Source organism: Plecotus auritus, assembly GCF_963455305.1.
Source record: "Plecotus auritus genome assembly, chromosome: 2".
Classification (NCBI taxonomy): domain Eukaryota; kingdom Metazoa; phylum Chordata; class Mammalia; order Chiroptera; family Vespertilionidae; genus Plecotus; species Plecotus auritus.
The window spans coordinates 11,568,050-11,593,600 of NC_137771.1; the positions used below are offsets into that span (position 1 = coordinate 11,568,050).

At 50.1% G+C, this 25,551-nt stretch overlaps 1 protein-coding gene across 2 annotated transcripts in view; it reads right to left on the reverse strand.

The window, feature by feature from the left end:
• Window positions 1-25,551, reverse strand: part of CAPZB (capping actin protein of muscle Z-line subunit beta) — a 134,663-nt gene that overhangs the window by 31,257 nt on the left and 77,855 nt on the right. For both annotated transcript variants that reach the window (XM_080654330.1, XM_080654329.1), the window contains exons 3-4: window positions 14,898-15,019; window positions 10,548-10,661 (exon numbers count right to left, since the gene is read on the reverse strand). In XM_080654330.1, the coding sequence (XP_080510456.1) occupies window positions 10,548-10,661; window positions 14,898-15,019 (236 nt within the window). The remainder of the gene's footprint in view (window positions 1-10,547; window positions 10,662-14,897; window positions 15,020-25,551) is intronic.

Sequence of the window (25,551 nt, forward strand, 5' to 3'; positions counted from 1 at the left end):
CATGCAGGAACGCAAGACCGGTCAGCTTTCTCGGCAATCACGCTCAGTCATACTGACACGTACGGAGCTTGCACTCATCTCTAATGAAATATTTTTTCTTCTGTGTTGTCATGAAATTGTCTCCCACACTCTATACTTTTAAGAACTGGGTATTCTGGGCCGGGCATATCACTTTGCATCCGAATCTGTTTCATACAGTCCTCACAGACATGGTCTTCACCATTTCAATCTATCGTCTGTGTGAACCAGCTCTCTGAACCTCAGAATTCCAAAATTTTCTAGAAAGATACTGTGGCTGAAGAGAGGCTTCGGGGGCACCTGGTGGTCAACTTGGAAGCTCTGGTCTGAACACTTCTTTCACGTTGGGGGACAGTACAAAGATGGGAAGTGCCCACAGTCTCAATTCTGGCTGGAGATGAAGGGACCTGCTAGGATGGCTGAGGGAGAGAGAGAGGGGGAATATATGTATGAGATGGGCTTGGCCAAAATGCCAGAGTTCAGACTAAAAATTTAAATGTCGGTGCAATGAAAACAATAAATCCCTCTATTCTCCAGTGCCACACTAGGAACACGGCCCTTACAAGGTGCAAAGCCATAAGATCCCACAAGATTCTCACTTCCTATCTCTGTCCTCTGTCACATACGTGGTCAGTTTGCTTCTAAGATCTCATACATAGTAATAGCGAGACCTGTGATAAATTGTCCTGACAATAACCGGGAGGTCATACGGGCACTGGTTCAAACATCCCATGCTTGATGTCTGATTTTATGGCAAAGACAGGGAGGTTAAAGCCCAGGGCAGAGCCATTCCGCCAGCAGCTGGGATTCTGCCCCAAGACAATACCTTTTTGTTTCCTTCCAGCTAAAAAAGAAAACAAAATCGCCAGCAGCTACTAGCAGTAGTTTGTTTTTCTGATCATCCTTAACATCCTATAACATACTAAGGCACCTGGTATCCACAGGTGGGAACAATTCAATTCCACTCCAGGAAAAAAGAAAAATCTCCAATTTGCTTGGAGAGGCATCTAAAACCTGGCTTGCTTCCTTGCAGTGTAGACCAACATTCCTTTCCGTTGGCTCCAAATTGGCCACTGTCGAGAAGCTAAGCATATCCCCTGCCCAATATGAGGATGTGGGTACTGCCGATGGGTACCGCTTCTGAAAAGCCCACAGACAGCGCCAGAAGGCAGGCTGACGGCCACAGCTGTGAGGGGCTGGGACGAGGGGGTTCTCCCTGCACCTCAGGGATGAGAGCATAGGAAAGCCTGGCACAGAGCAGGCACACACCACTGGGGGCCGTTCATTTTCATGAGGGTCGTCCTCTCTGGCCTGAGAAAGGCAGATATTCTTCCTTCTTCTCCTAAACTCGGCACGTTCTGAACCGTCCGGGAAGCAAGGTTCTACTTGCTCTGTGAACACAGTCCCATACCCCCCGCCTGGGGGCTAAAGCTGGCTCCACTCAAAATGGAGAAAGATCAACACTTGGCTTTGGGCTGGCCACGTCCAGATCTGCTGCTGAAAGCCAACCACCCTGTTTGTGTATTGAGACCAGCTGTTTTCACCACAATCTGTGGAACGTGTCCTGGAGTCTGCCCATGGACACAGGACAGGTATTCTGCAGAAATTCCTTCCAAGACATACAGGTGCAACAATCCCTGAGCACACATACCAACGGGCTCAGGCATGTGCGACTTTAATGCCAGTTGCACGTAGAAGTGCACATCTGGACTGCGGCTGCAGCTCTTTACGGCCTCTCTTTACAAGGTTTTTAGTTTTTTTTTGCTTGAAGAGAAATAATGAAGGCCTCTCTGGAAAACAATGGTGCCGCTGCAGGGGCCACCAATCTGGCTCTGGGCTCTGACCAAACCGTCTGTGGCTCAGCACCACCACGACCAACTCTGCCTCTCTGGACTTCCTGTGAAAATACTGCCAGTCCTGCTGAGCCCAGCTCATGAGAATGTGGACAGTCAAGGCCTTCTGGAATTTCAAAGCCATCACTGCTGTCCAAGAGCTGCCATTTCAGAGAACCCATTCTGGGTCAGGGGCTTTGCATTCACTACTTTACAGTCAAGAAGGCTGAAACCCAGAGAGAGGAAAGGAATGCACCCAAGTCACACAGCTGAGAAGTAGGAAGCCGGGGTTGGACTTGGGGTGTGGCTGGCCCCAGGTGGCCCTGGTTCAGCCTGTGAGGTTGAATTTAGGTGCGTTAAACACACACATGCAACCAGGCCACTGTACACAGTGCCCCGGCTGGAGGAGGAGAAAAGGAGAGAGGCCAGGAATCTGGGGCGTGACACTGGGTATCTTGCACTGGGAACTCTGAAAAGGAGCGTCAGTGAGGCAGCTGGAGCCTGCTGGCTGAACCTCTGGAAGACCACCCATCTGGATACTGCCACAAAGCAGCTCCCCGCAAAAGAGGGACCTGGCAGCAGCAGCCTGGGAAACAGCCAGGGAGCAGAGGGTCTCTGGCGGGAGCCTGACCACCGGAGGGAGATGTTCCTGGCTTCCAAGGGGTGTCTTCACCCCAACACGTGGAACTGTACAACCAAAAGCGTGACCGCTCTACATGGTTATAGAAACCCAAGAATTCTGGAGGAATCAGAATCCCTGATACTGACTCGGGGACCGTGTTTGTAAACAAGCTTGTTTTCTGCACACTCCTGTTCTCCATTTAACTTTCTTTAGCCGATAAAATCAGACAGCGCATGCCAAGGCAACCAGCAGTGGACACTCCCTCACCAGCCTCCAGACAGGGGGGCCACATGCAGGCTTGTCTACATCTACTCTTTATGGGCTCCTGAACCTGTAGCAGACACCTCTGCTTACGAACAGTGGTCACAAGAGCTGAAACTCACACTGAGAGAGCAGGAATCAGGCTCCACTCCTGCCCCCCACCCCCCCGCCCCAAGCTGACAGGGGTCCTCTCCACTCGCCTCTCTGTTCAATTAAAACACAGTGAGGAGGACTTGGGTTTCCCCATTAAGTGCTCCCAGCACTTTCACATGAGCCCAAGGCTGTGGCAAGCCAGGGTCCCCAGCAGGCAGGGCGGGGTTATCAGAGGCCCTCTGTGCGCGTGGCTGAAGATACACAGAGTATATGTGAAAACCCAAATACTGATTACACTGCCGACAATCTGAGAGCCAGACAACACTCTGTCTTTACCCCACCGCCCCTGGAGCCAAGATGTGCATCAAGCAGTGCCTGTCACAGGATCCTTGGAGACCTTTAAGTCTGGGAGGAGGCCCTGCACCTCTGGGCGAGGGGAGAGGGTTTGTGCATTGTGAGCCACTGAGATCTAGTTGAAGGGCCAGGGAGTGAGGGGGAATGTGCCAAACCAAATGGTCCAGGTTTCATGCAGCTCCAGCGCGTTCCCGATCACTCCTCCCATTACCTCATGCTCACTCTGCTCAGTGCTCTCGCCCACTTCCCAGCGGGGCTCTGAGGCTGGAGACCGAAGGGACTGGCCCGGTTGTTTCTGGCAGTGCCTCAGGAAGCACTAGGTAATCTTAAACTACGATCTCACCCAGCCAGACTAGGAGCGCGGTTAAGACTAAGTAGCCAGACTAAGGGAAGTCTGAGTCAGGGTCCTTCCACTCCCAGCCTCTCCAATCCAGCCTCCAGACTGCCTATGGAGGAATTTCTTAGGATGCACATCAGAGCTGTCCTAGGTACCCCTGGGGCCCTGCAGACGCTTCCTGGTGCACTAAGAATGGCACCCAAAGCCCAGGCCTGACAAGGGCCTGTGTACCTCTCCCTACCACTCATGTCCTACGCACACAATGCTGACCACACAACCTGGGAACCACCTCAGGAAGGCAGTGCAAGGTCTTCTGAAGATCGAAGCACGGCCTGGATGCCCTGACCGCGACCCCCCAGGTTACATGGCTGAACACGGGTTCCCGGAGACCACCCGAGGCGCAGTGATTCACCAGGAGGACTCAGGACTCAGCAGTGCTGAGCTTCTGGTCGAGAGTCACTGCACTGAAAGGAAACAGGGCAGAAGCAGCCAAAGAAAAAGGCACGTGTGGGGTGGCGGGGTGGGGAGTAAGTCCCAAGGAAACCACATACAAGTTTCCAAGTACTCAGAGTATGGCAGGTTCTCCACAATATTTGTGCAATGATGATGTCCTCTCTCTCCCATCACCGCAGACAGGAACCACTTCACTCTATTTTCCAGATAAAGATTTACGTGAGGTCTCGCTGTGGGCTGGTGGCAGAGCCCTGACCTTCAGCACCCACAGCTGTCTAAAGTTGCAGGCAACATGTACAGCCTGTTATCTCACCCCGTCCACACCCAACAACCAACCCCACAGACACACACAAAAAAATGCACAGAATAAGATGTTCAGATGAAAACCGCCGCAATGCTGTACACCTGAAACTAATACAAAATAATACTGAAAAGAAACTGTAACTGAAAAATAAACCTAATAAGAGTACGCCAAAACCAAAGATAACTGCTGCAAAACAGAGTCAACTATTATACTGACCGCTTGAAGGTCACCGAGTGGACAGGGCGAGTCAGTGCAAGGGGAGCCTCGGGGACAGCACCGCACCGAACGCCCCCCTCAACCCCTACGGTGGACAGTGGTGCCTTTGAAACAGATAAGGAAACCAAAGCTCGGAGAGTTTACTTACTTGCCCCAAGTCAGTCAGTGAGTAAAAGCAGAACAGAGAATCAAGTCCACGTTTCTTTCAAAGCCCAAATCCTCCCCATTTGCCCTCCGGCCTGGACAGGGTGGCATCGGAGACTTCTGAGGGAGGTGTCTGCGCCTCCTGCCTGGGCACCCTCCCACCATCGCTACTTGCTTCCCAGACCTCTGCAACTTCCATTTCTTCCGAAGATCTTGTGCTGCCTCCTACAATTCCCATCAGGACAGACACACTAAGATTCCCCAGGCCCCATGTTCCCACCCAAGGAAGGCACAGCCCTAGGAGCCCAGAGCCCAAGGTCTGGGAACAAGCATTTTCAAGGAGCCAGGAAACCCAGGTGATGAATGTTTCACACACGAATATGGATGCCCTGCCCTTCCCGGGCCAGTGCTGCTCAAATGTCAAATGACATAGGGACGGAGAATGGAAAGAAGCAGCAGAAACAACCACAATTCTAACATGGCCCCAGGAAGGGGGAGAAGGCAGGGGGCCAGGGAAGGCCCATCTACTAAGCACCCTGGCCGCTTCCAGGAAGGCCTATGGGCTTCTGGGACTGCCACAGGGTGCCAACCTTGTCTCATTCTGTAAACTTCTTCCAGACAAGAAGGGTTGATTAGAAAAGCTAATTAAAGCTTTTGAAGATTATCTCAGACCTAAAGCAAGAACATAATATGCCTTCCCTCCCTATTCCTCTACCCGCCTCCCCCCCCCACCACTGGGACTCTGGCCTTCATTAAGCTTTGATTTCAATCAATTGCACACCCACTAAAATTAACTTATAAGGCCAATAAATTGCAACCGCATGTTTGAAGGTATTATCTGCTGCAAGCCAAGAGCCAAGGATCGCAGAGCACGGGGCAAGATGTCTGGCACAGATGGGAGCAATCATCTTTGGAAGAAAGCAGTGCCAGCCCCTTCGGTTGGAACATCTGGCCTCAGCAGAACCCGGCTGACAGAGGCAACGGTGAGACACAATATGAAAGCCGGAGCAGAGAAGGTTCCTGTCTTCTCTGGGAACCTGAAAAACCAAAGCACCGACCTGGGGGTTTGTGGCAGCCGGCTGGTGCCTCACATCACGAGTGAGACGTTCCTTCGGCAGCTTCAAGTGCCTACCACATGCCGAGGGCCCCATGCCCAAGTCTCTCTCAAGAAAGATGGATCACTTAGGCCGAGTGACGAGGTTTTATAGCCGATGAGCTATCCTAGGCTTGGGCCTGAAAAGGCAGTCACCTCTGCCAAGAAAGAAGTGATCCCATGACCCAGCCACCCCAAAGTGTGCCCTTACTCTACCAACCCCAGGCCTGCATTCTAATGACATTCCCTAGACTGAGCCAGGCCCGAGAATGAGAGGTGGAAAGCCATCTGGGGGCTTGATAAGGAAGAACGAGAATAGCCTAGATGTTGGGGAACAGGATGGGAGAGATTAGGGGAGGGAAGTGATGAAATTCAAGACGACTTCAGAGTAGATAATGACCTCAGCCAGTCCCAGCAAAACATGACTGTCCTTAGCAAATTGACTATTTCAATCTAAAAACAGACTGTCTGGGTAGTGCTAACAGTTGCTTGACAGTTATTTTCCTGGAGAGGGGCGGGGTTACTACCATGGACCCTTTCTGCCACTAATGATGGCAAACAAAAACCCCGATGAATGTGGGAGGGGGTGGAAGTTGGGGTTGAGGGTGCAGTAGAGAGCTCTGAGCAATAGGACGACAAGGAATGGATGGGTTCGAGGGATCATGCAGGATACACAGCTTGTGTCTCTGGGTCCCCACTCACCTCTGCCCACCTTGGGCAAAGAGTCCTGCCCCCGACTGCTGGCACATTTATTCCATAATGGAGAAATGCTGTGCGCAGGCAAGGAAGAGGGGGTGCCATATCTCCATAGGAGTTAAGAGCCGGAGTGCCTGCTAGTCCATCCATCCCTGGCCCCGCTCCCTCACCCAGACCATACCAACTCCATGTGCTGACAATTAATTCTAATTCCCTGCAAAGTCAGAGCCTTAACAGGCCCGGGAGCAAGGCCCAGATCCCAGGACAGATCCAAGGCCTTCCCCAGGATGCTCATGGCAGAGAGAAGCCTGTGGGGGAAAGGGAGCACCTGTCCCTGGGAAGAGCTGGCACAGCTCCAGCAGGACGCTGCCCTGCGTTTCAGCTCCAAATCTCTGCACGCTCACTGGGTCCGCTTCCCTCGTCCTCTTAAGGAGAACATCAGGAGCAAGCAAGGCTAATGGACCCACAAGAAGCAAGGAGGAAAGGTAACCAGGGTGCCGTGTCACCACTGTGCATGTGCGCACATACACTGCCGGTGCTGGCTGAAGCTGTGTCTGCCTATTTACTGATGACAACAAAAATCCCCCCAAGTTCAGTTCTAAGGCACAGGAGAAGCAGAGAGGGCAGGAGAGAGCAGGCCTCCTGTGTGAGCTGAGTACAATTGGGCCTCCAGGACAGGGAGAGGCCCTTCCCCAGAATGGACCACAGGACAAGAAGTCTCCCGAAGGCACATTACAGCACAGCACTCACCACAAAGGACTCTGAGCCCCAGCGTGGCTGGAGTCTGGCAGCGTTCAGAGGAGGTGAGAGGTCAAGGGGCCAGAGAATAAACCCAGTCCTAACTGCCATTCATCAGGATTCAAGAATTCAGAAACACCTGGGTTGTCAAGACCCAGAGAGCATGGGGGACAGGTCTGCTTTTCACATTCCTCAATCCCTGTGGGGCGCAGGCCAAGCTCCAGTTTGGAGTGGGGCAGCCCCACTCACCCACCCTCCTGGGCACTATGCTGTGCCAGTCCTGCTCTTGGGGCAACAGCTTTGTCAATTACTCCCTTTTCTTTCTGGCAGAGGTGGGGCTGCCCGAGGCCCTGGGCTACTGTCACCAGGCCCAGGACACCCGCCATCTCCCAGCCCCTCCTGCAGCAGCTCAGAGTGACCAAAACCAACAGATTTGAGGCAGCATCATGGCGTGGGGTTGGGGAGAGGGCATGCCTCCCCTCAGAGTGACCTTTGCCTAGCCCACTGCCAAAGTGAAAGGGAGACAGATGGACAAACCCATGTCAGAGCTCTGCAGCTTCATTCACTGCGGCAAAACAAATGAGTCTCTACTGGGGCGGGGCGGGGCAGGATGAGGATAAAGAGAAGGCACAACCTACTGTCTCTTCAGCCATGGAACAGTGTGGTCCCTAGAAAACCCAGAGTAAAAAACCCTTGAGCTTATGTTGCTCAAGGCAGAGACAGGCATCCTAGCCCCTGGCTGACTTTCGTCTGCTCTAAAACCACGGGGAAAAGAGCTCATGCTCTGGGCCCCACCACGGCCACCAATGTGACCACCAACAATTCCAACCCAGAAATGGTTTGGCTCATGTGTGGCCCAGCTGGGAAATGCTCCTGACATTCGGTCTCAGGACAGCTGATAACACTGTGGGGGAGGGGAGGGTTAAAACTGCTGACTCTGGGTCCCCAGTGACAGCTCTAACCACTGTCCCTCCAGTGGCCAGTGGCTGCTATCACCTGGGAGAACCAGGCCCCCTGCCCCCTCTGTGGGTGCCATTGGAGGCCTTGTACTCTCCTCCTCCCAGCGCTGGAAGCAGCACACCAACGCTGCTGGGGACAGAGCAACACCCTACGGGCCGGATTCCCCCATCGCACACTGCCACAGAACCTCAGGGTCTGGCTTGTCCAATTTAACCCCATGTGCGTACAGGAAGCAGTCCTGTCACACCCTTTAGTCCCCTCAGCAGGTCAGCTCACTCTCAGAGGAGAGTATAGGCACACAGAAATGCAGCCATTAAAGCTTTAAAGTCACTGGAAAAGTGGACATTTGCCCAGGAAGGTGCTGTACAGTCGGACCCAGCTGTGGACAAGCTCTGGCCATGTTCAAGGCTGTACCCCCTACATAGCAAATACCTGGCTCATAGCAAGCACTCAAATGCCAGGCGAGTAAATGGACTCTGGAGTTGGATAAGGATGGCTTCCTAGTCCAGTCCCCCCACTTACTGGCTGTGTGAACTGGGGCAAGTTATTCAACTCTCTGAATCTGTCAACTCATTTGTAAAACAGGGAGAATCCTCTCTCACAGGCTGTTGGGAGGTTAAATGAGATAAAGAAGATCGTGAGGCAGTTAACACAATGCTTGCACAGTCACTGGCTGGTAACTGCTGTTATCATCACTGCTGTTTTATCAAATCATCACTATAATATAAAACTGATTCCGCTTGGAAATTCTTAGTAATTGGATTGGCTTCTTGCCAACTAGTCGGATAAAAGAAGATAGTAATCAATAACTACAAATAAATGAGACAGCAATGGGTCAACTTCTCCGCCCCCCTGGAGAAGTAACTCTTCTACCACAGGGCAAAGTTCTAGATGTAAGAGTTCTTCAAACACTGAAGAGCAACTGTGAAGAGCAATAATCTGTGGAAACTTCAGACAAATATGAATTTAAATCCTAGCTTTTCCCCTCTACTTCCTGCAGCCTAGAGCGAGTCATTTAGCCTCTTGGAGCCTCAGTCTCTTCATCTGTAAAAAAGGGGCAAAAGTATGTTCCCCAGAGGTTCTCAAAAGGATCAAGGTAATGTAGATAAAACTGGTAATGCAGGTAAAATGCACAGCAGTGCATTCAGGGCAAATGGAACAGCGAGGGCATTTGTCCGTGCGGTGCCCTTCAATGCCACTCATCTGCTGAAAGGTGGTAGGGTTGTTTGTGTATCGGACTGAGATGCCACTTTTCCTCCTGAACCAGCTTCTGAAAGAGATTCTTTACTAAATGTGTTACATCTCATCTGCTATGAGCTGGAAGAGCATTCCAACGTCTGGGAGTGGAGACCCGAAATTCCCACGCCAAGTGAGACACCAGCAGCTCCGCTCCAGGGCAGCACGGGGCTCAGCGCTCGGGGACTCTGTTCCACTCTTTTCCTGTCCATATCCTGTGTCAGGGTGCAATGCCACCCACCTTAAGCTCAGGAGGTCGTGTTTACACCTTTAAAAGGTAATGTAAAATGAAAAAAGAAAGTAGCAGGGACTTATGTAGCCTGCAGAGCTTAACATTTTTACTATCTGGCCTTTTATAGAAAAGCTTGCCAATCCCTCTCTAGGTGACTGAATTTGTACAGTTTTGCTATGTAATATAGAACTTAAGCAAAAAACGCGATCCTGTTGATTAAAAAAGAATACTGCAGAGAATAACCTTTCTGGAGCTTTTCCTTGCAAAGCTGGTAGATGAAGTGGCCACTCTTTTTGGCGGTGGATGGGAGAAGAAAGAAGAGGTAGGGATCTAACCAGAACCAGCAAAACCACTTCCCGAGGAGCAACTCAGGAGCCAGCAAAATGTCAGCTCCCACTGTGTTAAGGACCTCGACTCGTCCTGCCCTGGTGACTGGTCTGGAAGCTGAGACCCCCGAGCACCAGGTAAGAACTGGGTCAGACATGCAGTATGATCAAGAACAGAAAGGTCTTTGAAGATATCCTTGGGTTTGATTCCTGGCTCTGCCTCTTGCCTGGGACAAACACCTTTATCTGAGCCTTCATTTCTTCATTTGAAAAAATGGGAACTAAAACAGCCATCATGTTTGTGGGGATTTGAGACGACGTGTTAGAAATTCCTGGCACTGTGTCTTACACACACTAGGTGCTGTCCAACAGCACCTGCTGTTATCAGGAACCATGGCACAAAGCAATGCACAGGTAAGTCTACTTATGACAGCATTCTACCACTGAGTCATCTCCTCACTGACCCAGCTGGAAAACTAGTGCCCAGCTCTGCTCTGGGTGCAGAGAATTTTAAATAGCTAGGCAGGCCAAGTAGCAGGTTCCAGGGAATCTATTGGCCTGGCCCCACTCTTATTTATGATGGACTTATCAAACCGTGGCGAGCTCAAGTGCACCGGGAGCAAGTAACTCACAGGTCTCGATACTGGTCAAAGGCATTGTTGGCTTCCACCTCCAGCTTCCTCAGCCGAGCAGAAGGCATGGCCCCATCTTCCAAGGGAGGGTCATACTTGTTACTCCATGGTGACCTGGAGGAAGGAAGGAGAAGGAGGTGACATGTATCATTTTGGGGAGACACCATCTGTGACCCATGAGTCCAAGCCCCAGCTGTCCAAAATTTCAGAGAAAAATCCACTACCCACAGCAAAGATTTTCCAGGCCCTGATAACAAACCCAGCATTTTTGAGGATTGCAGAGAGAGGGCTCAGCAGCAGCCCTCTTGGGTATGAGCCCCATGGTCCACCTCTCACCAGCTGTGTACTTCTGGCAAGTGGCATGATATCTTTGTAAAATGAAGCTACCATGTGCTCCCCCTGGGGCTGTTGTGAGGAGCAAAAGAGAAAATACAATCTGAAATGCCTGGGCCAGAGCCTGGTATAGAGTGAGTGTTCAACAACTGTGCCTTCTTTCTTACCCCTTTCTAATGTCCCTGTTTTCACCATTGTATGGACCGAGAGAGATGCCCCTCTCTCCTCCCTGACCTGCTGCACAGTTACAGATGAAGAAGAGCTACGTTAGGGAAGTGGGCAAGAGACTAGGCCCCACGGAGACGTGGATTACACAGAAGAAAACCCGAGCCATCAAGTTCTCTGCTGGGACAGAGAGCAGCTTTCCCAACACCGAGGGCCATACGCGTATAAGGACTGCTAAATGAGAACCAGTCTCTGCTTTGCCAGCCCCAAGACTTGCCGCATTTTAAAAAACGTTATTTGCCACATCAGGAAAGCATTTCATCACACAGAGTACTGGAAAGGGGGTTATAAGGGAGGTGTCTACTTATAAATTAAATCCTGCAGGTGGAGTTCAGAGAGCTGGGGGTTCGCAGAAGGAAAGAGAGTAAGAAGGAGTGCGGAATGGGAAGAAAAAGACAATGGGAAACGTGGACGAAACCCTTTACACCCTGATACGTCCGCTGTGAGAAACCCACACTGCCTTTCCCGTCTCTCCTGCTGACAACACACCTCACATCACTGAGGATGCAAAGGAACCTTGCAATTTGGGATGGATGTTAAGGAAAAAAAGTATCACCGTCTCCTGAACCCGTTTTAACAAATCCTGGGCACAAATCTCTCTCTTCTTGATAACAGGCACCCCACCAGGCATCCTATGTCAGCAAGTAGGGAAGACCTCTCCCTTCCAACTTTCTGCGGAGAAGCCTCAGCAGGAAATGCAGAAAGTTGCTCCGTATCTGGTTCATCCCTCAAAACAGTGCTGCTCAACAGGACTTCCCATCGCATCAGAAATGTTCTCCATCTATGCTGTCCAAGATGGCAGCCATGAGTGTGTGTGGCTACTGAGTACATGTGGCCCATGCAACTTGAGGGACTGAAATTTGCATTTAATTTAATTTGAATTAATTTGTATTTAGCTAGCCAACTCCAGAACCTGAGCTCCAACAGGGCGAACCTTTTGTCTTGTTCTCCATCATTTGATCAGCACCTAGAACAGTGCCTGGCACTCAACCACATGCTAATTTTTAAAAAGTGCTGATCAAAAAATAAATCAATTCTTATATACCACCCCCCAAAGCAGAGGTAACCAGTCTCCCCTCCCTGTCCCCTCACTGCCACACAGATGTCGATTCTTACCATATTCTACCCTTCCCTCGCCCTAGACTGCGAGAGAATGTTCAGTAGCGAGCCTGTGCAGTTTGCCTTCACACCGCACCTAGCACCGAGTCTGTGTGCAGTAAGGGTATGACGTACAGCACGGGGTGGGGAAGTAAGGACCCCCAGGTTCGCTGACTGCTGTGCTCTTGCAAACCAACAGAGATGGAGCAACTTTCTGCATTTCCTGCTGAGGCCTCTCCGCAGACCCAGAGACAAGGTGCAGTTGAAGGGTGCAGTCACCTCCTGATTTGAAATCTAGGCTTGGTAGTTCCACTCGCCAGTGGGTGTGGAAAACAATCTGAGAGCGAGAATCCGAGCCCCCTTCCCCTACAGGTGCTCTCTTCGAGTCTCCTCAACACACTCAGGCTCTGGCCTTCAGGCCTTCGTTTCCCCAGTTAAACGGCCATCGTCTTCTTGTGGGCCTGAAAGACGCGCCCCAACTGGCTTTCATTTAAAGGCGACCTGATTAGACACAAGAGCCCATCTTTCTTGCAGACTGGGGGCCTGGAATTTTCAAGAAGCCTGTAACTCACATTTCTCCTGGCTCACAGACGACAGCATTTCAAGCTGTTAGTCCTGGAGCCGGGGTAATTGTAGCTGGGGGAAAAATCATAACATTACCCAGAATATTCTTAGTGGAAGGGGCACTCAGAACACATTTAAGAGCTTAAACGGAGGCCATTTGAAAAAAGACAGATGGACAGGAACACTTAGATTTCAAAAGTCAGGCCTTTCATTTCCCTCAGAGAATGCTTTTTGTTTCAGCTAACAGGTTTCAAACAGTGCTGCTGGCAACGGCCACACCATAAGGATCTTATTTAAGCAAACGATCAAACAGGATGGAAATGTGTGGAGAAAATCAGAAGACCTTGAAGTTTTATATCAAAAAGAGGGAAAAGGGAAGAAAAGCCCTGGGCTCTGACACCCCGGGCTCCTCTTCGGCTAAGGTCCCTGAGCTCCTCTGCAGTGCCTGAGGAACGAAGTTTGGAGCTGGCAGGATGACCTGGAGGGGAGGCAGGTACCAAGTCCCCCGAGTATCCCGGCCTTGGCATGGATGTGGCAATGATCCCAGCCTTCCACAGGCTGCTGGGGAATAGCTGCCTCACACAGCAAGCTGGAGTTTTCAGGTGGAAAAAAGAAACATAACGACCTTGATTAAGCATGACTCAGTTCAAGGTTCACCTTTTCCAGGAAGCCTCCTTTGAACCCTGCCTGGTGAGGCTGTTTGTCCTTAGAACCTCAAGGGTCTTTCTCTCAAAGGGCTGGTCCCCCCTTTCCTAGGAGGTTCCCAGCGAGGACTGGACCTGGGCCTATGCTCACAGCTGATGCTTCACCACTCTACGCTGGGGACTCCCACCTGCATCTCCCTCTCCACGCAGGCGGCTAGGCCAGTGGTCGGCAAACCATTCGTCAACAGAGCGGCAAACCGCGGCTCGCAAGCCACATGTGACTCGTGACCACTGGGCTAGGCTATCAACAGTCTACTGGACATCTCCACATTCATCTAATGGGCATCTGGAGCTTCAAATGCCCCCAAACCAGCAACTCCCAGAGTCTTCTCCACCTCAATAAACAGTGACCCCACCTTCCAACTGCTCAGGCCCAAAGTCCTGCAACTGCCTTTCATAACCCATCCACGTGCAAACTCTGCTGGCTCAACTTTTACACGCAGACTACTATTCACCCTCTCAACTCTAGTCTCTGGTCTGGCTTGGATTAGCCAAAATACATTCTCTACCTAACTTCCATTTGAAGCTAAAAAAGGGACCCAAGACACCCTTAACAACCTAGCTCAAGCTGGTTTTGCTCAGTGGATAGAGCATTGGCCTGCGGACTAAGGGGTCCTGGGTTCGATTCCAGCCAAGAGCACATGCCTGGGTTGCGGGCTCGATCCCCAGTGTGGGGTGTGCAGGAGGCAGCCAATCAATGATTCTCTCTCATCATTGATGTTTCTATCTATCTCTCCCTCTCCCTTCCTCTCTGAAATCAACAGAAATAAGATAAATAAACTGTAAAAAACCTAGCTCAAACATCACCTCCTCAGGAAGCTCTCCTGGACTCAATCATGGTCTCTTCTATGCTACCCTCAAACCCTGAATAAGCTTGACAGTGACTGTATGAATCATATCATAGAATAATCAGCTGCTGGATACATCTTTGGTTCTAGCCCAGTGACCACCCAGAGTAGGGGCTTATGTCACTTTAGTTATTTATTGCCCTCAGCATGGTGATGGGAAAGAGAAAGTTGCATATTTGTTTGACAAAGCTACATTCAAATGTGCCTTAAGCACACAGGCCCTCCCTGTGCTCAGGATCCCCATCACGTCCACATCTTGTATACTGCCTTTTGCAGGACTGAATTATAATGAAACTGCTCACATCCCTTTCCCATTAGACTGTAAGCTCCACCAGGGCAGAGGCCTTTTGTTCATGCTGCATCTCCGATACTGACTGAAGGCACTCCACAACATCTGGCTGATTGCATGGAAGAAAGGAGGAAGAGAGGGAGGAAGGACTATAACAAAAGGACAAATGTAAAGAAGGTTGGTGGGCTGCTGCCTGTCAAAGTTTAGTAGTCCAGGTGCTGCCAAGTGGCACTGACTGCCCAGGGTGTGGCCTGGCATGCCTGGCATGACTCTAAGGGCAGGAGCTCACCTATAGGAGTCCCCGTCTCTGTTGTAGTCACACAAAAGGTAATCCTTTCCCACCACTTTGTCTCTGGCGATTTTCAGTGGCTGGTCAACAGAAGACAGGAGATCTTCACATAGACTGGGAACCTGGCAGAGAGAAAGGAAAAGGCAGAAACAGGGGTTAAAATAACACATCAGATCCAGACTGGCTAACGGCAACTACAGCCAGATCACGGTCAGCATATTTAACATCTGGCCCTTGGTATCCTGCCAGAATTATGGGCCTGTTCTTTTCTTTTCCACATGTGTCTGACACCAACTGTGTCCCTCTATAAAGAAACCTGTTCTTGAATTACAGTGGAGCGTGATTTCCAATACAGCCTTCCTTCCAAATCTGCGTGCTTTAATTACCTGGTCGCCAGGGTGGTCTAGTACAGTTAAGTATGTATATGCTCATATTGGTCTCCGGTGGGCAAAGTATAAGCTGAAGTCCGAGAAGAAGGTAAACATTTTAAATACACAGGAATCCACAGAACTCTGAGAAGAGTAACCCGTCCATGGCGGCGAACTCCCACAGGCTCCCATGCTGGGTGCAGTTTCCAATACTTTCCAGGCCCCTGGCCAAGCATTACCAGGTTGATTTGTAGAGTCAACCTTACCTGCTGCAAAGACAGAGTCACTCCAGCTCCCCGCAGCCCGGAGCTCTAGAGAGCTTAATATACCAGGCTGACCTGCCTGGGACCACCTCAATGAGAAGGAGGGCCCGAGGTCTGGGGCGGGCAGGGATGAATCTTGGGGCAAATGCTGCTGAATGTGACGCATAGTCCTACTACTCACCAGGCCACTGGCCTCTTCTTCCCAACCCAAACATCAATTTCCACCAAAATATTCCAGGAAGGGATGGCAGCACTTTCAGAAGTGGATTCCTTCAGGCTTGAGTCACTTCCACGCTGTATTTTCAATGTGCTGACTTATTCGTTTCATGGGTCTGGCTTTATGGAGGCCCCACCATATCGTTTACCAGGCAAGTGGCTGCCAACTGCACCAATAACCCTTCCAAATGGAAAAGTTAAATCATGTGGCCAGGACACCCAGAACAGCGGCTCGGCAGAGGGGCCGACAGCTACAGCGGTTCCTGTGTTCTCCTGGAGACCCTTTCCACCATCAGAACGATGGGGACAGAGACCGCCACCACCTTAGACGCCCAGCCTTATGGGCCTCTCAGGGCACCTCTGCTGAGCCCGGGTGCTGCAGAACTCAGCCTGGAAGGCCTGTCTGGCACAACTAGAGGACAGTTACCCTGCCTTCTAGCTCATATCAATTCTGGCCTCAGTGAAATGGCGGGTTTCTTCTCCACAGAGCAGCATGTCATCTAGCAACCAAGAGGCATGCACACCACTAACCCCTGGACACAACCTGCTTACTTTCAGAATCCCCTCTCCATGAACACCCGCCTGTGTACCCCTCTCCACCAAACAAAGAGACAAACAAAAACGGATCCCCTCCCTCAAATGGGGCTATTTTCAAAGTTAGTTTTGGTGTTGATCATATCAACCCCACTACCATTTCCAAGTGTCACACACAAGCTAGGCTCTCTACAGATGGTATATTGTCTGCTTTAAGCTCACCCTCATCCTGTGAAGTTGTTGTTACCCCCATTTTGTAGGTTTGAGAACTGGGGGCCCAGACTCATTAAGGTTCCCAATGCCCACACAAGAAGCAAGGGGTAGAGACAGAAATCCCCTCTTCTGACCGTAACTCTGGTTTACTGATAGCTAAGAGGAAAGACCGTGCACATCAAGGCACACTCTGGTGGCAAACACCCCCTCCCACCTCACCCCCACTCAGCTCTGGGTGGCCTCAGAGCCTGGAAGAAAGTCCTGGCCAAGGCAAGGGAGATTTTAACAGCTTCCACCCAAAGTGCCTCTCGAAGTGTCACTATTTATTCTGTTGGCTGCTGTCTTGGCTTATCTACTGGGCCCTGACTTTTGTCTAGAACCCATTTTAACTGGTTGGGGCCCTGACACTATTGGCCCAAAGTATCCTGGATTATGCTGAAGACTAAGCAAACAGACTCTGTAGTCAGACTTCCTCACTCCACTGCTTACTGGCCTTCTGGCCTTGGGTAAGTCGTTTTATTCTCTACTAAGACTGGATTTCCTCAACTGTAAAGTGGGGACAATAGAAACCAATCTACTGTGATTTGGGGGGACCTGAGCTAATGCATCGGCAATCAGTGCAATGTAAGGGAAAGCATGCACACTAGTAGTGGATATATTTATACCCTCTGTTGTACTCAATCCTGTCTGTTGTCCATTAGTCTCAGGCCACACCAGCCTAGATCACACCTGAATTCTCCACACTGTTTCAGGTGCTGGATAAAAATGGGCCCCCGAGAACCCCGTTTTTCTTAACCCCAGTTCTGTCTGGAGCCACCTGCTTCACCTTTCCAACCAGTCATGCTGCTTGCAGCTAAGTCTCCCTAACACAGGAAAGCTTATAAGATAATGGGGTTTGGTATGAAATGGGTGTGACTTCATTCCTATCCAAGAAGTTAATCCACAGATCAAAATTATTTGAAGAATTCCTTCCTGGCACTTACACGAATTGAATTATATTTTTTCTCGATTTGCTGTCTGTCTCCCTCACTAGAATGTAGACTTTACTGGGCAGGGACTTCAGTCTTGTTTGTGGTTCCACACCCAGTGCCTATGGCAGTGCTTGACACACAGCAAGTGCTCAATATATTTGGGACGGAGGGGGAAGTTTTACAAACACCAATCGGCTTTAAGAAAAAAGTTTACTGTAAAGAACTAAACTTTGATGACACCAATGACCAATTTCACTTTTGGTTCACAAACAGGAACCGAGATATCATACAAACGCTCCAGATAAAAAGAACTGGAGTTTTCATTAAAATCCTGGCATTTTATTAATATGCGACCTGGAGGGCCAACCTGTGAACAGGAGACCTGGGTTCCAGCCTGTGCTCTGCTGCTGACGGGCCACACAATAAGCACACTGGTGAGCCCCACCAGACCTGCATCTGTGAAAACACTCAGGAAAAGACTGATCTAGATGACATTAATTTCTTCATACGGTTAAATGCAGTCATCCTTTTTCAGAAGAACCCCCTTGTCCTTTAAGATGTCCTTAATTTTATGACACCATAGATTTATTTTGTTTTTGTTTTAAAGATTGACAACCCAATGAATTACCTACTCCCCCTCCCCCTTTTATATGTTTCTTGCCCGTGTGTGTGTGTGTGTGTGTGTGTGTGTGTGTGTGTGTGTGGCGGGAGAGGGGAGAGGGAGGAGTAGCAGCCCTTGATCTTGAAAATGGGATCCAGTGTGCCCACGTGTCCAAGTAGATCAGATCGGTGTAAAGGAGGACGGAAGGGATCCTCCCACTTTGTAACCCATGCCCTTCAAAGCACAGGCAAAGCAGATTAAGGGAGCAGTGCAAAGAGTTGATTTGCGATACCAGCTGTCATCAATAGCCACTCTTGTCACCTGCTCAGCCTGCCTTTCCTTTTTTCGTCACAGAGCTCCTCATTCCCTGTAGTTTGAGCAAGGCTGATCTCCCCACCACCAGCCATGGGCCATCAGAGGGCCGCAGGCTAAACAGCCTGGGCTTATTCCGGGAAGGAGCTCTCCTAGGAATGTTCTCCAGGGGCCACGGGAAGGTGCATGCTTTCCTTCTCTCTGCCAGGGAAGCTGGGATGGGGTGAGGGTCCTAGGCTGTAGTGGGCATCAGAGGAGCACCTGCCCGGGCTTCTGAGCCCTGGGGAGCCCCTGAGATATTATCTGAGGTCCTAGTTCCAGCCACCCTTGAAGATCTGTCAAAGTTCATGGCCAGGTACTAATCAGCTTCAGAAAAACATACATCTGAACTGTCGCTAAAAAAAAAATGGCAGTGCACAGAAAAACATGTAGAACTCAAGAATGGCATATGATTTGCCCTACCATGCAAAGCACCTGGGCTATAAGGCTGACTGATTCTTTATACGATTCTCACCTTTCGGATAAACTCTGAAGGTGGACCATATTTTTGTATTCTCTTTCCCTCCATCAGTCCTGTTTCTTTGCTCCAAGATAAAATGCTCCGGAGGAATAATCTTACTGTCCTCAGGTGGAATACAAAGTATGGACTACACAGTGTGCTTACAGATTTGTGCACAGAGCAGCTGCCCAAGGGTGCATTAGCCATGACCTGGCACCTAATGACCTTAATCCCGCCCCACCTCACCCACCCTCCCACCTCACCCCTCCTCCTCCCAGCTCTCCCATCCTTCCACCTCACTCCTCCACTTCTGCCTGAACCTTCTCAAACCACCACACTGCCTACTCACTGCTCCCTGAACACTCACTTGCACATAAACGTTCTTCCACTACAAATCCTTTCCATTTAGGGTTGCTGGATAAAATAATGGATTGGCCAATTAAATTTTAGTTTCAGATAAATGATGTATAACATTTGGTGTGAGTATGTCTCAAATGTTACATGGAACATATATTTTCACTTGCTAAATCTGGCACCCTACCCCTCCCCCCTCTCAAATCCTACCATCCGTTAGGGCCCAGCCCAAACTCTAATTTCTTTATCAAGATGTTACATTCTTTGGAATTCCTGCAGTAACACTGATGTCAACTGAATCCCAAATGCTTTGGGGATGGAAGTTCTAATATTGTCATCAGCTATCATTCTACTCTGTCCTCACTATTTAACCTTCACTACAGAGCAGAGACCGGTCCCCCAGCACCAGCCCAGTGACACGCACAGGAGTGCTCCAGTAGTCTGCAGACTTCAGAGGAAGTATTAGTCTTGTGATCCGAGGTCTCATTATAAACCCAGACAAAAGGCAGTTTACCTCTGTAATCTAGTCAGTTACTGAATGACCCCCTCCTACACTCATCCCTAACCTTACCCCCGCCTCCTGGTCATGTCAAACGCTTAGAATCACATTAAGGCTCACGGATCATGAGTTTGCACAGCAATTTAAAAGGAAGGACAAGTCCAAACAAAGCCAAGAGTTCACTCTGGGGTGCATGTATGATGGGCTCAGCTGCCTCTGAAGCCAAGGAGGGCCTCTAGCGATGACCTATGGTTGGTGCCAACGGCCCAGGGCGAATGGTTTCTGTCCAAACTGCTTATCGGAACTGCTTAACAATCTTTGTAAGGAGTGTTCAGATAACACCAAAGGTGTCAGACCAATCCAGATTGTTGGGGGATTTAAACTTAATTCCAAATGACATGGAATAATAAACAACAGTGCACTGGCCAGGACCCCGTTTCTGCCGTCGGGTCTGGTGGTGGGGTTCAGGGCTCCATCAATTTCTCCACAGCCACAACATCCCAGGGAGCAGGAGCCACCACGCCCTTCCTCACTGATACTCTCCCTGGCTCACTGGTGCCCAGGGGGCCACGGGAAAGACAGAGGGAAAGGGAAATAAAGTGAGCTTAGCCAGAAAGAGAAAAACCTCAGAAGCAAGGAAGGGGTTAGGATGCAATTAGCAACGGCCTCAGTGACACCTCAATGATAATGAGGAAAAGATAAGGAGAATGTCATAGCCAACAACTGGCAGTGCATGCCAGGCACTGCGGACCTATAAACTCTACCTCCATCCCTCCGGCAATCCTCAAAACAGTCCTATATGTAGACCCAGTTTCCATTCCTATTTTAAAGGAGGGGGAAACAGGACCTTAGAGAAATAACTGGCCCCCGGTCACAGAGCTACTAGCTGTGTCTAAGAAAGGACATGTGAGACACAGTAAAGCTAGGTTTAAAAAAAATCACATCTTGCTATTGCTCCAAAACGGAATACTTTTCTACTATCTAACCCAACAGCTGATCACATGAAAAGAGATACAAATCAGACGTTTCCGGCCACAAGTGAGGTTTGTGTTTGTGCCGCCATATGGTTCTACTTTGCCTCTTCCCTTCTCCATTAGTTATTAATGTTGAAAAAAATTGTTCAACCAGAAAAAGAAACTTGAGACGAACCCTTAAAAAAGCACACAAGCCAGACCAGTCCAACTCCACGGATAATCTAATCCACGGCGCCCTGTCTTTAAGAAGGGCACCCTTGTACCTTGGTTTTTTAAAAAATGGCCAAATGAACACATTCCATCTTTTGATCTGCCTGCTGGCTGAGAGCCCGCCACCAGAGAGATAAGAATCAAAACCAGACCCTGTTCACTGGGTCGCACACTCAGATGAGTAATGTTAGTGAAATCGTGGCTGGGCAGTCCTGGCTGGTCCCACTCCCCCCACATCACAACAGCCCACTCCCAAGAGGCAGCAAAGCATCAGGGTACTGGAGCTCCCTCCCTGTGGCCAGCAGAGGTCTCTGCTTACAATCTGTTCATTTTATTTTTTCCAAGGCCCCAAACTTCTGCCTTATTTCATTTTCAAATTAAAAAAAAAATAAAATAGTGTTTTCAGCAACACACACGCTAGTGTCAGAAACAATCTACAGTGTGGCATTCTGGAAAACACCAGCCTTGAAATCAAACATGTGTTCAAATCCTTGGCCTGCCACTTCCTGAGTGTAAACTTCCCAAAGCTCAGAACTGGGGGCTACAACACCCGCCTCAAAGAGAAGTGAATTCCGCTCAGTAAATGCCGAGTGCCCACGTCGGGCATGTGTTCAGCGGATTCGGCCCCAGACAAGATAGACACGAGACCCTGCTCCCACAAAGTGCGTTCCAGCCATCAAAGACAGGGAACAAGGAGTGCCCCCAAGAGGCATCAAGACTTGTCACCACAGGATAAAAGCCACACCAGCCGAGGTCACTGAGCACCTCATTCTGAGGGAAGGCCGGTGCACGACCCCAGCACCTGGTTGGCCAACAGAGCTACCGAGGGTGGAGTGGGACTAGAATCTAAATTCAAAACGCTGGCCCAGCCCTTCCAAAGCCGGGAGTCACCAGGTCAACAAAGCTCTCACCATTCAGTTAGGCTCAGAGGAAAGGGGTGAGAAGCCAATGGGGGAGAACTCCGGGTCTGAGTGGACCAAAGCCTCTCCTCCAGGTGCCAGGCCAGAGCAGACACCAGGAGCTGGCACCAGGAAGGGGCTGCAGGCAGGGACCCTGCGCCCACCACCCAGCACAGAGCCTGGCGAGAAACAGGCACTTTGACCTGCTGGACCAAAAGCCTCTCAGGCTTCCACCCTCAACAACTCTCATCAGGCGGCTCTATTTCAGATCCAGTCCCGCCCCATTTTTTAGCAGGAGAAAATGTACAATCTTTATTACGGATGTACATGTCAGGGGTGTCATAATATATGAGACCCAGCCTATATTCTAATTAAGCCATCAGCTGACTCAGAATGACATTCTTTAAGCGCAGACTGTAGTCTTCCTTTGAAGACTGTAAATTGCAAGATGTACCACTAATGAGAACACCACTAATGTGCACGTGAAGTAGAAGGAGCAGTTTCTCAATTTCAGAAACATTAAAACGCATGCGCCGTGCACCTCCGATTCGAGACCCTGGCAGCTGACGTACACCAGCAGGCTGAGCACTGGTTCTTAATCGGCGCTGGGGTTCCAGTCACTGCAGGTCTAACATCAAGGAAGCTGGCCAACAGGGCCAACATCAGGACATCGTTTTTTTTTGACCAACAAATGTTTTCTTCTACTTAGAAATCAATTTTCACATGCCATTAACAACAAAGAGCTTTCTCAAGAAACAATAAGCCCCCCTCTTTCTTAGGCAAGTGCCCCAAACCACCCCAGAGATAAATAATAAAGGCAAACTTCCTAGGTTTCAGGTATTCAGACTCAAGACTCAAAAGCTCTGCCCTTTGGAAGCCTGTAGCCTGGAGTAAGAGGCCAGAGGTTTTCTAAAGGAAGGGGCAGAACAAAAAGGACAAATTGAAAGGAGAAATGAAAATCACTGTATGTGAGTCAACCACGGGCACACACAAGGCTCCTGTTGTCCACATGTAACCTTATGCTTCCTTGGAGGGATGAACTGGGGCTGGGAGCCTAATTAAATTAACCATTCTCTGGCCAGGAGCACAGCTCATCACCTGTGTCTGCAGAGAAGTCAGGGTCTTTCTAAGCCACCTGGTACTCTTAATTAAGGACTCTCCCTGAGGGATAGAGCACAATACACAAGCGACTTCAGAAGCCAAAGGTAGCACACTCACCTCCACAATCTTGGACTCAGTGCTGAGAACTGCAGAGCCACCAAGCTGGTATTAGAAGCCGTCATATCCAGGGCAGGCAATCCCCCCGTCCTGAGGGCAGTAGGCAGGGAGGCTCACCGACTGGGCTCACAGTCCTCACTGCAGTCTAAAGGTCTCATCCCTGCCCTTCACCCAACAGCCTGGACTCTCCACTCCATGGCCACTTTCTCCACCAGGAACGCGGTCCTTCCCCCAATGCCACCTAATGACCCTCAGTGTCCTTCAAGGTCTGCCTCTTATGCTCGTTCCCAAAGCCACCTGAAAAGGGGCAATTCCCTGTCTGAGCTCCTACGGCTCTGTACAGATCCGAGATGGGGGTCTTTCCTCGGGGCGGGGGGAGCTCGTGCCTGCGTGGGTTGGGGCCTCCTAAGTGTTAGTGGAATCATGTCGAATTGTGGAAAAGCAGGGTCACTCAGGTTGAGTTCTCATCTGTTGAAGCCCATGGCTGTCCAGTGGGAAGCCAGCTCCCCAAATGTTCTCCAGTGTCTCCCCAAGTTGGAGGGAGACTCAAGCTCTCACACCCTAAGGTTGTGAACGACCACGCTGCTGGGGCCTATCGGGCTGGGCCTGTCCTCACGCTCCTTGCGGTACCATCTGAAGCCCAGTGACAGCCTTTTCTTGAGAGCGGGGACAGAGCCGCGATCCTCGACTGGGACAGTCCCTGGCCTTATTTCTCAGTCTAGGAGGTTGTTGAAGTATTGTTGCATTGGCTGCATTCTTATGTCACCTCAAATCTTTTAGGGAAGAAGGGAAGAATACATGAGAACAGCTCACTTATAACAGTCTTTTGGCTAAGACACTGTAATTTCATGGGTAGGAGGGGATCTCCACCCTGTATCTTAGTGCCAGATTCAATGACACCCACACAACCGCCAGAGCTGGAGCCTTCAACCACTCAGCAGGGGCCCACCTCGAGTATGTTGCCTGGCAAATAACCCAGAGACAAAATATTTAAGCTGAAAGAACCATCAACTCAAGGGTGGCAGACAGAAGGACTTGGCAAAGGGGGGTTTTCATGATTAGGTCAGTGTGAACCTCTCTCCTAAAAACCACCAGTAATGGAAAAAACGGCCCATTTCATCCCTGGGAGCTCAGGTGTAGGCCCAGCTTCAGGCTTTATAACACGTGTATAAACCAGTTAAGCCTCCCATACAGCTGGGAGTTTTTCCCTGGCCTGCAGGGATTGGGCTGAAACCGCTCTCCATGGGCTACCACCATGGAAATACAGAGATAAGATTCTGATAGGAAATCTTTGACAAGAAGGGATGTAGGAACTGCTCTTCGCCACTGACCTGGAGAGCCCCTCATGGCTGAGGACAGACCGCGGGATATTCTCCATGTGTCACAGCGTAGGTACACCCAGGGAAATCACGTGTGTTCAGTTGGCAGTAAAGGGACAGCATGGCAAAACGTAACAAGGAATCATAAAGCTGGGCCAAACACGGGTGATGGCAACTCAGGAAGCATTTTAGATTTTGAAAGTCCACAAAATACCCTGAAGTACAAGAGGGTTTTCTCAGATCCCAAGACGAAGGAGGAGGTTTCTAGAGTCAGCGAGAGTCTGAGGTCACAAGCAACCTCACCACCACTTCTGAGGCTTCCTGGTGATCAGGCTGACTCCAGGCCAGTACACCGCACTCCCGGGGTCCTGACAGCCACCCCGGGAGGTCAACGACCTTGTGAAGCAGCAGCAGAGGCTCAGAGCCAGGCAGCCACCGAGTCACAAACCAGAGACCTGGCTCTTTCCACCACATGCTCTCCCCAAACTCTCAAGCCCACAAACCTCTGAACAGCCCAACAGTCCTCCAAAATTCCAGTGATGCTGCTGTTCCTTTCAAGTGGCGCTGTGGGTGCCGTGTGTGAGTGTGTGTGTGTCTGAGTGGGGATGGGGCCAGCGCTATTCACCACGCTATGTGAGGTATACCCCGAACAAGCAGTGGCTTTTTCCTCCTCAGCATAGAAATCACCCTGGTTGGCAGGCCACAACATTTCACACGGAATTCCTTCCACCAAATGGATGTCTCATTAGGTTGTTTTAATTTCACTGAGTCATCCAGCGAAAATGACCATGCATGGACGAAGCAAAATCTGAGGTTCTTCCTATTGGGGAAGCAGTCAGCTCCACTCAGGAGCAGCCGATGTGTCTTTGGTTGTCTGGGTCATTCAGTACCGAAAGCACTTCTGTTTCTCTACTTTGCTCATTAGGAAGCAAAGCTCCAAGTTGTGGCTCCAGATGAAATCCACCTAAATGTATGAGGGATTAAACAGAGTGCCTCATCCTCAAGGAGCTCAAAGTCTAAAAGGAAAGAGAGGGGCGCAAATGAAATACCAATGTGCTATGTGCTAAGGACAGGCCAGTACTAGACGCAATGGAAACAAGCAGGAGGGTCGTTGGGAGCGGGGTGATGGAATTAAGAGGTACTAATTGGTAGTTCCAAAATAGGCACGGGACGTAAGGTAAAGCACAGCGAATATAGTCAACAA